This window comes from Ovis aries, chromosome 14 (assembly GCF_016772045.2).
Source record: "Ovis aries strain OAR_USU_Benz2616 breed Rambouillet chromosome 14, ARS-UI_Ramb_v3.0, whole genome shotgun sequence".
NCBI lineage: Eukaryota > Metazoa > Chordata > Mammalia > Artiodactyla > Bovidae > Ovis > Ovis aries.
The window spans coordinates 7,369,673-7,384,158 of record NC_056067.1 but is presented as its reverse complement, the minus strand read 5'-3'; the positions used below and the strand labels follow the sequence as shown (position 1 = coordinate 7,384,158).

Below are 14,486 nucleotides of genomic sequence, written 5' to 3'. Positions count from 1 at the left end.
GGGGTACATTATGTACCCTTTTGGAGCCTCCATTTCCTTATCTATAAATGGAGGTATAGTGACATCAAAATCTCAAGGTTATTCAGAGTCAAGAGTCTAGCAAAAGCCCCTGTCCCCCAGTCAATGTAGGGGTCCTTTCTTCCCCACTGTCTCCGAAGGCATTTCTGTTTGACCCATATTTTCCATTCAGTCCCACAATAACTTGCCAGTTTATTCTGCTGTCTGGTTTAAACACGTGTATCCATGTCAAGAGTTATTTATTCCTAGGTTGTGAACGCTGAGTTCCTGTGAGGATTAAAGGAGAATGCCTGGCATGCACTGAGCATTTGGGAAAAAGTTACACTGCCAAAGGCGGCAGCTCTGGTGCAGAAATAAAGAGCTCAGGGCTTATGGGGATCAGAAGACCTGGACTCTATGATTTAAAAACTGTAACTTGTCACACGACCCCCTCTGAACCTCACTTTATTCTGCCAAAAGGGTTGGCAACGCCCAAGTCATGGGGTTTGTTGAGAGGATCAGACTGAAGCTATAAAGTGAAAACATGAGCATGTTCTCCTTGTCCATTTTGTATATTCAGAAAAGCAATGGCCCCCATCCATGGAGAATATTCTCTGAGTCAAGCACTTGGTGAAGCACTCTGCATGTACTGGCTTGCTCTGGCCTTATATAATAATCCTGTGACATGAGTGTTCTTAGCAGCGTTTGGGGGATGAGAAAACTCAGGGAAGACAACCAGGTTGCCCTGGATCACACAGCTACTAAGAGATCGAAGCAAAACCAGGAAGTCTGACTTCAAAAATACATGCTCTTGACAATTTCACACAGCTCCGATGAGTGAGGGATGTTTGCTAGGTTTCTACTGAACAAAGTAATGGGTAGAGGACCCCAAGAGGGCCAGTCTTGGGTTGATATGTTGGCCTTATTATATACAGAACACTGAAGAACCCCAGTTCTTGAGCCCCAGTTCTTGAACCTTCATTCAGGTTCCAACTGTTCCTCAGGGCAACGTTATGGTGAAACAAAGGATTTTTTACAATGGTGATAATAACTTGATCATTACAATAGAGCTCCATATTCATTACCTGGAGCTGCCTTCACAACGTAGCGTGGCAGGTAATTTTCTCACCGTTCCGGAGGCTGGGGACTCCATAGCCCAGGTGTCGGCAGGGCTGATTTCTTCTGAGACGTCATCTTGGCTTGTAGACAGTCTTCTCACATGGTCATCCCTCTGGATGTGTGCATCCCCCCAGTGTCTCTGTGTGTCCACTTTTCCTCTTAAAAGGACACCAGTCTGTTTGGATGAGGGCCCGCCCCAATGGCCTCATTTTACATTAATCACCTCTCAAAGGCCCCACCTCCGACACTGTCACATTCTGAGGGGCTAGGGGTTGGGATTTCAACATATGAATTGGGGAGGGGCACAGCTGAGCCCGCCACAATATCATGAAGGCACAATGACAAGTTAATACAGGATATGTTGGCTGAAAGTAACAGAATATCTGCTGACACACCAAAGACATGCATTTATCCTAGACATCAAGTCACCTGGGGGGCGTGGGGGCTCGGAAGCTCACCTGGGTCATCTCGCCAGGCTCCCACTTCCCACACTGCCTTCCTCAGAGGGTTAATTTTTCACTCCTGGGCTTGCTCAGTTTTGCTTATGAATGACTGCCTTCCCTCCAGGAACCATGTCCTTGCAGAATAACTACAAAAGTAAGTAGCTAAACTGGGGACATAGCAGGCATTTTTTAAAAACACTTGCCTCTCTTTTTGTGCTAGAGAAAACTCTTTCCCGTAGTGACCTGAGCAGATTTTTCTTAGTCTCATTGGTGGAACAGTGTCACATGATCTCCCGTAGTCCAGTCCCTGGCAAGGAGGAACAGCAGTGCCCCGAGTTCCTTAAATCCATCAAGAGTCACCCCTGAGGAGCATGTTGCCATCTGAATCATACCAGGATTCCATGAGCAAGGAAAAAGGAGGGAATGGCTTGTCATAGGCAACCCACAGTGTCGGCTGCAGGCAGTACAATGTTCCTGCGTCCTCAAATTCACATTTCCTTGGCACCAACTACGGGCTGAAAATGCAGTAGCAAGCCAAGCAGGAAAACTATTCTGTGCCTTCTTGGAACTTACACTGACTACACGCCAAGTTCTGAGGATACAGAAGGGATTAATGAGAGTCAGTCCCTGCCTTCTTAGGCTCTCATGATGTTCTTTCGGTTTGGGGGCTGAGTCTGCATACCCCACAGGACATACATTTCCTAAGGCAGTTAAAGGCGGTGCAGTGGTTCACAGGGCTGTCTTCATGTCAAACTTCTACCCTCCCTCTTTGTAAACAGTGCTATTTCCCAAGAAGCTCTGGCATCACTCTGGAACCACAAAGCCTGACCCCTGCTTTCTATGTCTTTGCTAATATGGAAGAGTGGACAAGTAGGAGTTGTCTCCTGGCCTGTCCTCCAGCCTCTGATAAACACCACTCATAAGGTCAACAGCTAGTCTGTGCATGTTCTTGCCCAGTACCCAGTAATGCTGCCCACTTTTTGAAGCTTTGGTTGAGGAACAGAGTAGACATGAGAAGAAAAGTAGGTGTTATCCAAAAAGTAGGTGTTTCACAATTTCTAAAATGCCTTAAAATGGGACAAAAACTGGCCAATGCATAAGTGAACAGGGCAAGGGGAATATGAAGGGAAGCAGCTCTTCATACACAAGAGTTTTGGTCATTTATTGATATGTAACAAACCACTCTAAGACTCAGTGTCTTCAACATACAGATGGCCTAAAAACACATAAAAAGATGCTCAACATCACTAATTATTGTGTGTGTGTGTGTGTGTGTGTGTGTTGCTCAGTCGTGTCTGACTCTTTGCAATCCTACAGATTGTAGCCCATCAGGCTCCCCTGTCCATGAGATTCTCCAGGCAAGAATACTGGAGTGGGTTAGAGAAATCCAAATCAAACTATAATGAGGTACCACCTCACACCAGTCAGAATGGCCATTATTTAAAAGTCTGCATGAAACAAATGCTGGAGAGAGTGTGGAGAAAAGGGAACCCTCCTCCTACGCTGTTGGTAGGATATAAACTGGTGCAGACACTATGCAGACCAGTATGGAGGTTCCTTAAAAAATAAAAATACCATACGATCCAGCAATCCCTCTCCTGGGCATGTATCTGGAGAAAACCGTAATTCGAAAAGATATACGCACCCCTATGTTCATTGCACCATTATTTACAATAGCCAGGACATGGAAGCAGCCTAAATGTCCATCAACAGATGAGCGGATAAAGAAGAGGAGGTGTATATATGCAATAGAATATTATTCATCCATAAAATAGAATGAAATGATGCCATTTGCAGCAACATGGATGGACCTAGAGGCTATCATACTAAGTGAAGTGAGTCAGACAGAGACACATACCATATGATATCACTTATAAGTGAAATCTAAAATACGGAGCAACTGAATCCATCTACAAAACAGAAACAAACTTACAGACATAGGGAGCACACTTATGATTACCAAAGGGAAAAGGTGGGAGAGGGCTGAATTAGGAGTTTGGGATTAATATAAACACACTGCTATATACAAAGCAGAAAATCAACACAGAGAACTCTACTCAGTATTCTGTGCTAACCTAAATGGGAAGAGAGTCTGAAAAAGAATGGATGGATGCACCTGTATAACTGAATCACTTTGCTGCACACCTGAAACCTATACAATATTGTCAATCAACTCTACCCCAATATAACACAAAAATTAAATTAAAAAACACTATTAAATGGAAAAAAAAGATTTAGTGACTTCAAACAACAGCCATTTTGATCACGTCTGTGGGTTCAGTGGGCTCAGCTCTGGGGGTCTGCAGTGCTGTGTGGGTCAGTCCTCTGCTTTCACTGTGTGTGGTTCCGGGAGTGGTTGGGAATCTGCTGGCAGCTGACTGGGACACCAGGAGCGCTGGGCCTGGACCTCTCTCCCTCTCCATGTGGTCTCAGGGCCCGTCACTCACCCTCTCCCTGAGATCTATCAGGATAGCCAGAACTTCTTCCATGGCAGCAAAAGTCCCCTTAAGGTGAAGGCTTCAAGAGAGAGGAAGCCAAAGATACCAGTCTCCGCTAAGGCTGAACCCAGGACTGGTGGATGGTGAGGAAGCATGGATGACCCTGTCACTGACATAGTAAGAGATACTAACTATAAGTGCCATTTATTGAGAGCTTCCTGTGTACTGGGCTTTCTTCTAATACTTTTGTACATAAAAACTCATGTCCTCCACATAATAACCCTAGGTACAGGTGTTTAGCTCCATGGTACAGATAAGGAGAGTGAGGCACAGAGGAGCTAAGTAACTTTCCTAATACACAGAACTGGGCTTTGAACACACGCCTGAGCAACTGAACTGAACTAAACTGAACTGTAGACATGTGTAGCTGGTGGCTGCCATATTGGACAGTGCAGATCATCGTGGAAAGTTCTTCTGACAGTGCTGAGTTAGCTGGAGAGTTGCCAGGATGGCATTTATATGTGACTCGGGCAGACAGAAGCAGGTATGACTGCACAACAAGCCAGTTTGGAGGGTACAAGGGTCAGAGAAGCACATGGTTCACAGTGGTAAAAATGCAAATAGCCCAAGTATCCATTCATTTGTCCATTCACATATGCATCTGCTCCACAAGTATAGAGTGCCTCCCTCGGGGAGGCGGGTAACAGTGGCACATCAGAGGTGACAAAGAGGCAGGAGTGGGAAATCCTCCAGGGTGAGGAACGTGGTGAGGAGAGTGAATGTCCAGAAGGCTTCCCAGAAGGGGCAATGCTGACCTGAGAGCTGAAGGATAACTGGGAGTTGGCCACATGGAGAAGCTGGGAAGAGGCCGAAAGGGGACCCAGCTTGGGTAGACACTCAGAGGCATCACACAGCCTGGCCACACCACTTCATACCAGACTATTGACGGAGTGGGCATGCAGGAGAGGGGAGGAGGGATCGGGGGAAACGGTGGGCAAGAGAGAGGGAAGCGGGGAAGAGAACTGTTCAGACTTGAAGCACTGGAGGCTGGGGTTGCCAAGAGGGAAGCAGGAAGAAGGCTGGAACTCTAGGAGGCGCTGACTGGCAGGGCCCTTCCCTGAGCTGGGTTGAGTATCCCTGGAGCTCCTCCCAAGTCACACACATGTTTGCACAAGTTGGCCATGTTGCCTCCAGCAGCAGTCCAGAGACTTGGAAGAGGACTCCCTCCCAGAGGGCGGAGGGCGGAGTGCAGAACCACAGACCTGCCCTCTGGAGGGTCTGAGAGGCTCTCAGGGGGAGCAAGAAGGCATGGTCTCCTCCCTTGGGAAGGGGGAAGGACGGGCCTTTCCAGATGTGTGCCTTGCTTTGTGCTTTGTGCTCACCAGCCATATTTTCTTATCCTGGCCCAGACCCAGCAGGCACTATTACTGTCCCCTCTTTATGGAGGAGGGCTTCCCTTGTGGCTCAGCTGGTAAAGAATCCACCTGCAATGCGGGAGACCTGGGTTCGATCCCTGGGTTGGGAAGATCCTCTGGAGAAGGGAAAGACTGTCCACTCCAGTATTCTGACCTAGAAAATTCCATGGACTTGCATAGTCCATGGGGCCGCAAAGAGTTGGACACAACTGAGCGACTGAACTGGAAGCTACTCTCTCTGGGAGTTGGTGATGGACAGGGAAGCCTGGCGTGCTGCAGTCCATGGGGTTGCAAAAAGTTGGACACAACTGAGCAACTGAACGAACTGAACTTTATGGAGGAAGCAACTGAAGCTTTTGAGGTTGTAGCCCTGGGCCAGAAATCACACAACAAGGCAGGGGTAGGTGACTGAACATGGGATCCTCTTACCTGATCATCTGGAGAAGGAGGCAGGAAGAGGAGGCTACACTTCCCTGAGGCCACTTTTTCCATGGAGCATGTTACATCCATAAAGCAGTCTTGGGATCAAGAAGTAAAGCTAAATTCAAAAGGAAAAGTTCTTGTGATATAAAAACAACAGCCTCGGGGGCTTCCCTGGTGGTGGCTCGTTGATAAAGAATCTGTCTGCTGATGCAGGAGACATGGGTTCAATCCCTGATCCTAGAACATCCCACATGCTGAGAGGCGACTAGGCCCAGCTGACGCAACCGCTGAGCCTGTGCTCTAGAGCCCGGCAGCTGCAGCTGCTGAAGCCCTGGAGCTCGAGAGCCCAGGCTCTGCGACAAGAGAAGCCAGCGTGATGAGAAGCCTTTAAACTACAGCGCCTCCACTTGCCACAACTAGAGAAAAGCCTGTGCAGCAACAGAGACCCAGCATAGCCAAAAATAAACATAAATAAATAAAATCATTAAAAACAAAAAAAAGACAGCCTCGGACTTCCCTGCTGGTCCAGTAGTTAAGACTCTGCGCTTCCACTGCAAGAGGCATAGGTTCGATCCCTGGTCAGGGAAGTTCTGCGTGACATGCAGTACAGCCAAAAAAATAAATAAAAATAAAAAAAACCACAGCAGCCTTATTTCGCAATTCTGTATCTTCTACTAAAATTACGGCCTAAAATGAGTTAATGTTTCCCTTTTGGAGATAATGTTATCATATCTAAATTACTTTGCAGTTTTCCAATTAAGCTAACTTTTAAATGGTGCCTCTAATTAGCCATGGTGATAAGCTGAGTAGATAATGTGGAAATCTTGGATAGAAGGGTTCAGGGTGGCAAAGTCCCAGCAAAGGCGGCAGCTGCCTCCTCTAGGGACAAGCACTGGGGCGGGGGCGGGGGGAGCGGGACACAGGATGTAGGGAGCAGGGGGTGAGCCTCCCTGGGACTCCAGGAGCAAACACTTCATTGCTAAACAAAGACCATAAATTATGCCATTAACACTTAACAGGATTTGTAACTTCCTCAAAGTTCTACTAAACAGCAGAGGCTGGTGTCATATAGGGTATGACAGGCAGAAAAGCGGGAAATCATAGCTCCTGACCTCAGGGAGCTGACCTGACCTCATGGAGAAAGGAATGCAGGTAATAATAATAATAACCACATGGCACCCCACTCCAGCACTCTTGCCTGGAAAATCCCATGGATGGAGGAGCCTAGTGGGCTGCAGTCCATGGGGTCGCTGAGAGTCGGACATGACTAAGCGACTTCACTTTCACTTTTCACTTTCATGCATTGGAGAAGGCAATGGCAACCCACCCCAGTATTCTTGCCTGGAGAATCCCAGGGAGAATCCCTGGAGAATCCCTGGTGGGCTGCCGTCTATGGGGTCGCACAGAGTCGGACACGACTGAAGTGACACAGCAGCAGCACACAGATGTACTGTATATTATCATTTATATAAAACGAATCTATCACACTTGGGAGCTAGAATTGACAAGACTAAAATACAGTGGCCATTAATGTTAAAATGGAAGTAAACTGTTATAAAAACATGAAATAAGTGGCACTTAACTCCTGCCGCACCTGAGAAGGCTTAGGGGAAGAGGTTTACAGTTGAGCTCTTCTTGAAAAAGTGTGTAAGTGTGCAAAGGTATAAGAGAAGGCATTCTCAGTAAAGAAACAGCATGTGCAAAAGAGTGGTGGTGTGGCTGGCTGCGGCAGGCCACCCAGCGGGAGATAAGGTAAGGTTCCGTAGTTTATCTTGGTTCTGGGGTACCGATATGAAGTAGGAACTTGGCAATCTGGGGGCCTCTGCCTGAGACGCCTCTTCAACTAGCTCTCCTCCAATCCCTACCTCTACCCCATTTCTTTCTAGTCCTTCAAGATCCAGGTTACCAGGCACCTTACAGTAGCAAACAACCAAGTATATGTGAGCAAACCTGGAAGGTTCGTCTACACAAATGTTTAAAAAATCTAGAGAACACCACCCACTATTCCAATACTGAGGTCATTATCAGCTGCTCAGAGCTGGTCCCCAAGTATAGTACTGAAATCATCAGAAGAGTGTGCAGGACACGATGACTCAGCTGTGCAAACATGTTTCTCGGAATTTGATCCAGCAGCCTAAGCCTTCAGGTGGGATCAGAAACACGAACAACAGCGAGATTATTAATTTGGTTTAAATAGGTGTTGAGTCTACAGCAAGAATCACAGAGATGTTCATGCCCTGTGGGCAGCATCCCAGTCCTGAGAAGAGACTTGTCTGAGCTTGGCTTTCCCAGAAGCAGACCTGAAGACCAAGATTCCAGTGCACAGACGGTTTATTTGGGACGTGAACCCAGGAAATGCCAGGGAGGGAGTAGGAAGTGAGACCGGGAGGGCAGACATTGCTGTTGTCATTTAGTTGCTAAGTCATGTCTGACTCTTTGCGACGCCGTGGACCGTAGCCTGCCAGGCTCTTCTGTCCATAGGATTTCCCAGGCTAGAATACTGGAGTGGATTGCCATTTCTTTCTTCAGGGGATCTTCCCAACCCAGGGATCAAACCTGTGTCTCCTGCTTGGTAGGCAGATTCTTCACCACTGAGCCACCTAGGAAGCCTTTGGTAGACATTAACAGTGCATTATCAAGGCCATTACCATCTGGGACAACTGAGCTCCCTTGGTGAGGAACTCTAGAGATGGTGTGAACATGCCTTAGAGTGATCTTGAGAGAGCTGGGGGATTGACCCAGCAACTTTGGTCAATAAGGGTGAGAGTTTCTCCTGAGAGGCTAACTTCCGGAAACATCCATCCTGTTCCTTGTGTGCAGAGGGAGGCAAAGAGCCACGGGTGTCTGCATTGAGAAGCCTTACATAGTATAAGGGGTTAAGGTAAGGCATTGCCAGTGTCTGCTATAACCCTCAAGAGATAACTCAGAAGATGTTCATAGTAGGGTTGACTAGGATAGCAAAACTGAATAGATGGAGAAAATCACACATAAAATCTAGCAAATGGGAATGGATGAGTAAAGGTCCATTCATGAAAGGAGACTCAGCCACCACCATGCTGATTTCAAAGCCATTTAGCAACATGAAAAAGACTTCCTTTAATACTAAGAGGGAAAGGCAGGATTCAATGTGAACTAGTTAGTTATACGTGTACTATGACTGTGCCTGAGTAAAATGTTTATCTTCAAGAGAAGAAGCATTCAAAGGAGGCACAAAGAAGTGAAAATGTGTTAGGAGGATGAAACTATGAAAATTCTTTTGCTTTGTTGTCTTTTTGATCAAATAAGTGACAAAGAGTCAATATGACTAAGAAAAACACCAATTCATGTAGAACTGCACCCTTTTCCAAATAAACTGCTTGCACTTGAGTTCTTGTCTCAGGTTTCTGAGGGAAGCCAGACTAATGTGGGTCTGTTCCTAGGACTGGGATGTCTGGTCTGCAGGGCATGAACAGCATTCTGGTTCTTTTTAGGGACTCAATGTCCTATTTAAACCAAACCTGCTCTCTTCCTCTTTTCCACTTACTGATAATGCAAACCAGGATTTGGAGGCTTGGGCAGCTGGATTGGATCCCTGGAATCAGGCTCACATGGGTCCAGTCATGTCCTGTGTCTTTTCTTCACATACACAGAGGTTAAGGCACCTTGAGAGCTGACATCACCCAGATAAATTCTGTGCCCAGGAGTCTGCAATTAATCAGAATATGAAGAACATGAAAATGGAATTTAGCCTGCAGATTTGCAATCCTTATCGAACGTCGCCAAGCACATTCCATGAGGCACATAAATTAAGCCTTTACCCAGGAGATACACTATCTCTGCGTGTGGCCTTCCACATAATTTTCTAAAGAAAGTCATTTGTTGCTTGGCCCCTAGAGATAAGAGGCTAGCTCTGCCCAGCCGTTGTTCCAGCTTGAGAGTCAGCGCTGACATCGAATCGTACCCAGGGCCCTGCCTGGCGGAATGACTCCTGAGGGCTTGGAAGGCTTCTGGGAATGGAAATTGGGTTGGGGGGAGGGGTTGGTTTTCAAGGGTCAGCCCCAGGGACCTGGGAAGGGGCCAGGCTGGCCAGTGCAATTGAGTCCTACTGTGTGCCAGCCAAGGGATACACGGAGATTAAGAGACATCATTCCTTCTCCCCAAGAAATGCACAGAATAAAATAATCCAAGTGTACCTCAACAGAAAGATGGATAAGCAATATGTGGTCTATATTACCTGCAGTAAAAAAGGAATGAAGTGAAAACTTGGAAAATATTATGCTAGACACAAAGGTACACATATGATTCTGTGTCTATGAAACATCCAGAATGGTTAAGTCCATAAAGACAGAAAGTCGTAGTTGCCAGCAGCTGGGGGAGAGAGGGATGGGGGCGAAAAACAAAAAGTGGTAACTTAGGTCAGAGCAAGTTAACAGCTTAAAACCAAACATCAGACAACTGTGTTTTCTAAAGCCTCTGGCCACCCTGCCATGAGAATCCATTTATCTGATACCTTTTCTGAAGGCTCCAGAGTCCCACCACGTTGCATGGCTCCCTTCTCCAACCACAAATTACTAGCTTCTTAAGCAGCCATCTCTTCCAGTGCTGTGTTTTGTCATAATGGTATAAACCAGGCCCTGGTATCACCCCTATCACAACCCAAATGGTCTCCATAGATATCTTTCTAAAGAGAAAATTCCCTAGAGAAACTCTGGCATTTTCCCACTGCTAAAGTATCATAGTAATTTTGGCAAACTTAATTAATATTAAAAGTTATCATGAACAACAAACATTACCCAGAAAGGCAAACAAAAAGCTAAGGTGGGGATATAACATATCTGAAAGACTCTTCACTGAACATTTATTCTATAAACTTTTTAGGAATGCTCTCCCCACCTAAAAAAAAAAAAAGTGCATCAATACCTGCTGTAAGATGGATGAACCTTGAAGACATTATGCTAAAGTGAAAGAAGCCAGTCACAAAAGGCAACATAGTGTAAGATTCCACTTAGATGAAATTTCCAGAATAGTGGGTACATGGGATGTACCATATTTTATTAACCAGTTTTCTCTCAATGGATGTTTAGGTTGTTTCCAGTCTTTCCTTCTTACAAAATTCTGCAACAAATAACCATATATCTATATATATAATATTTCACATATGTATGAATTTTTCTGTAGGTAAAATTCCTAGAAGTGGAACTGCAACATTACAGAGCTTTTGCTTTTAAAATTTTAATGTTTTTTGGTAGATATTTCTATACTGCCCACAACAGAGATTGTACTAATTTATAATTCCAACAGCAGTCAGTGAAAAACCCTGTTTCCCCACATTTTGGGGGTGTATTTGGAAACACTGTCAGGGACCAGTTCTTTTAGGGCCTTGAATACAAAGCCAAGAGGCTTGAACTTGATCCACTGACCAGGGACACCTGTTGGAGGGTTTAGGCAGTTGGGTGAGGATGGGCAGGTTTGAAGTTTTAAAAGCTTATTTTCATGATGACATCAAATAAATTTTGTAGGAAATATTTATTCTCAAATAGGCACGAGTGGCAATGTGATAAGTCAGAGAGCAGAAAAAAGTCTTAATTAGGATGGAGCCGTGCTGGGAGAATGTGATTATCATCTGAGCAGAGTGGCCACTCCAGACAGTAGGGCTGGAGATGAGCACAACTTGGTTTCTTCACCATCCATAACTCTAGCTTTCCTGCTGTTTTCCTTTTATCGCATAGTTCCCACAAGCTGATGGCTCCTCGTGAAACATTTAGCCCTGAAGGGTAATGACGTAAAACCAATAACCAGTCATTTTTATCAGAAGCTGACAGTTGACCCAATGACAAGCAGACAGGTGATACAGCAATGTTATCTTTCTCTACAAGACTGTTTTGCAAATTAACTGGATTTGGACCTGTCATGGAACAAAGAGCCAGGGGAAGCAAAACGGCAGACACATTCATCCTGAGTGTTTTGTCTCTTAAACAAGAGGTTAGTCACTATGATGTGATACAAAACGAGGAGGAAAGATGGATCGCAGTCAGTTGTGAAGGCACCAACATATGAAGGACCTGAGCCGACCCCACCCAGATGCTCCAGCCGTGGTTCAAACATGAGCACCTTGGCCGTGGTACTCCTGGGGCTTGCTCTGGAGTTTGGGGCCTTTACTGCTAAGCCAGAGGATGGCAGCTTTTGCTCTAAGAGCCAAGTGGCTTTCAGAGATGCTTGCTATGAATTTGTGTCTCTCAGCCGCACCTTCTATGGTGCCCAGCGCTGGTGTGAGGGGCAAGGAGGTCATCTGGTCTTCATTCGTGATGAAGCCACCCAGCAATTTCTGCAGAAGCACCTCTCCCAGGACAGGGAATGGTGGATTGGACTCACAGGGAACTTAGCTCGGAATGGAACCGCGGAAGGTAGGTGCTGTGATAATTACAGTTTACGGGGAGTTTGTGGCTGTGATTCTCACCATAGCTTCTTATCCAGAGCTCCATGGAGCAAATTAACATGTGCCAGTTCTCATGATTAGGAGATTCTCCTTTTGGTTGTTTTGTGGTAAAATGAAATAATTCTTGCTCAGTAGCTAGCAGAGAATCTGGCACACAGCTAACGTGCTAGAAATGTCCTTTTCTTTACTTGTGCCTAAGACTAGCTGTGGCATCTTCAGTTCTTGGTGGAACAGTGATGGGCACTGCCCTGAGGGCTTCACATCCATTTTCACACTGAATCCTTATAATTGATGAGAATTATCACTGTTGTCCCTACTCAATAAACAAGAAAACTGAGCCTCAGGAAATAATGACTAAGTTATTTCCAAAGCACTCCCATATGTCTTTCCTTACTTGTTATGAGGCTGAAGCAGGTTAAGTGCTTAACACAGTTCAGTTCACAACAGAAAGTCTCATGTTAACGGTCGCCCTGGAAACCCTTCCTTATCCTTTTCTCGGTTCTTGGTGGAATAGTGAGCCTTCCTTCAACCCCCGCATGTTCAGGTTGGGTCCTCCTCTTTGCACCTGAAGGACCTTGTCCACTTCTGGCATGACGTCAGTTCTTAGGTGTCTTCCCCCACACTGTGAACTCTTCAAGGGAAGGAATGGTATTCTGGCCATTTTTGTTTTCCTGGGGTCCGTTCATAACAAAGAATGTGTGTTCATATTTAAGTTTTACACCTGCCCCATGAGGCGAGCACTGCTACACTTATTTTATGGACAGGAAAAATATGTCCAGAGAGAGGACATGACTTGTTCAAGATGACAGTGTCCTGCCACCTTGCATTGCTCTGTAGAAACTGCTGGACTTTAGCAATGAGTAGCTTGGTCTGGGCTGAGCACCTGCAGAAACGTGCCAGCAGGGATGGAAAGGCTTTAATAAAGGAGCATCCAGCAAAGCTCAGTTTAGGAAACTCACAACCAGGAGATCTGAATTCTAAGATGCATCTTCAGGTGACATCCATTGAACGGTTTCTTGTTTTGTAGGCACAGAAAGTGTGGATTTCGGTATATCAGACACTCGTCTACACGCAGTTAAAGGAGCATGTCTATTTTAGATCTTTCCTTGCTCATTATTGGCTGTGCTGGGCCTTCGCTGCTGCGTGAAGGCTGGCTCTAGTTGCAGCAAGTGGGGGCTGCTCTCCAGACACAGGGGCTTCTCTCATCCTGGAGCACGGGCTCTGGGGGGAACCGGCTGCTGCAGCTGTGGCATGTGGGCTCAGTAGCTGTGGCGCACGGGCTTAGCTGCCCCGCAACATGCAGGATCTCCCCAGACCAGGGGTCGGACCAGTGTCCCCTGCATTGGCAGGTGGATTCTTTACCACTGAGGTCCGGAGCATGTCTGCTTAAAATCTCCAAGGGATGCTGCATGGCTGTTACAGAAAATGGGGTAGATCTGAGTAGGCTGCTAGGTCCCAACCTCCAACATTCAAAGTTGCTTAAGAAGCAGGGGACTGTCCTGGCTGTGTGCAGTACCATAGCATTTGTGTACTATGCTACGTACCATTCGTGTACTAGATTCCAGGCGCTCTAGAGGTGGATGTGTGGATACCATTTGTTCCGGAACAATTTGCAAGAAACATAACAATGATGGGAGAAGTCTGTGAGTTGAAAGAGGGAAGATGTTTTCATTTTACACCTTTTTGCTCCCTTTGAATCTTCCTTAACCATATGTATGGATTCCTTTTCCTCTAAAAAATGGTAAATGTATTTTTAAGTCTTCACAGTGAATATTTCATATCCAGTGCTTTTGAGATCTCTGGTGTCCTTGATACACTCTCTCTCTCTCTCTCTCTCTCTCTCTCTCTCTCTCTCTCTCACACACACACACACACACACACACACACACAGAGTCTCTCTCTCACTTCTTCAGTAGTCTTGTCAGTGCATTCAAGTCTCTGAAGAGTACTGAGGCAATGAAAACTGCTTTAACTTATCCCTGTCCACGTATATATAACAAGTCCCCCTGTTTCTTTCTGAAACATTTCTTACCATCCCAAGGCACACTGCTATGCTCTTTTTTAGACTGGGCTTAGACATTGCTGGAAGCATCATTTATTTAATCAAACTGCCTTGCATGGGCTCTCTGGCTCAGTGCCCTGGTTTGCAGGTCAAGAAACCTGGAAGACAGGTCTTCCTGTCTTACGTTGGCAGACAGTGGCTAGGCAATGCCCCTGCACTGGCGTGGCACAGAGG

At 46.0% G+C, this 14,486-nt stretch overlaps 1 protein-coding gene across 1 annotated transcript in view; it reads left to right on the top strand.

The window, feature by feature from the left end:
- Positions 1 to 11,686: 11,686 nt before the first annotated feature.
- Positions 11,687 to 14,486, top strand: part of LOC101121034 (polycystin-1-like protein 2) — a 102,150-nt gene continuing 99,350 nt past the window's right edge. Inside the window, exon 1 of the mRNA XM_004015493.6 lies at positions 11,687 to 12,218. Coding sequence (XP_004015542.3) covers positions 11,918 to 12,218 — 301 coding nt within the window. The 5' untranslated portion in view covers positions 11,687 to 11,917. The remainder of the gene's footprint in view (positions 12,219 to 14,486) is intronic.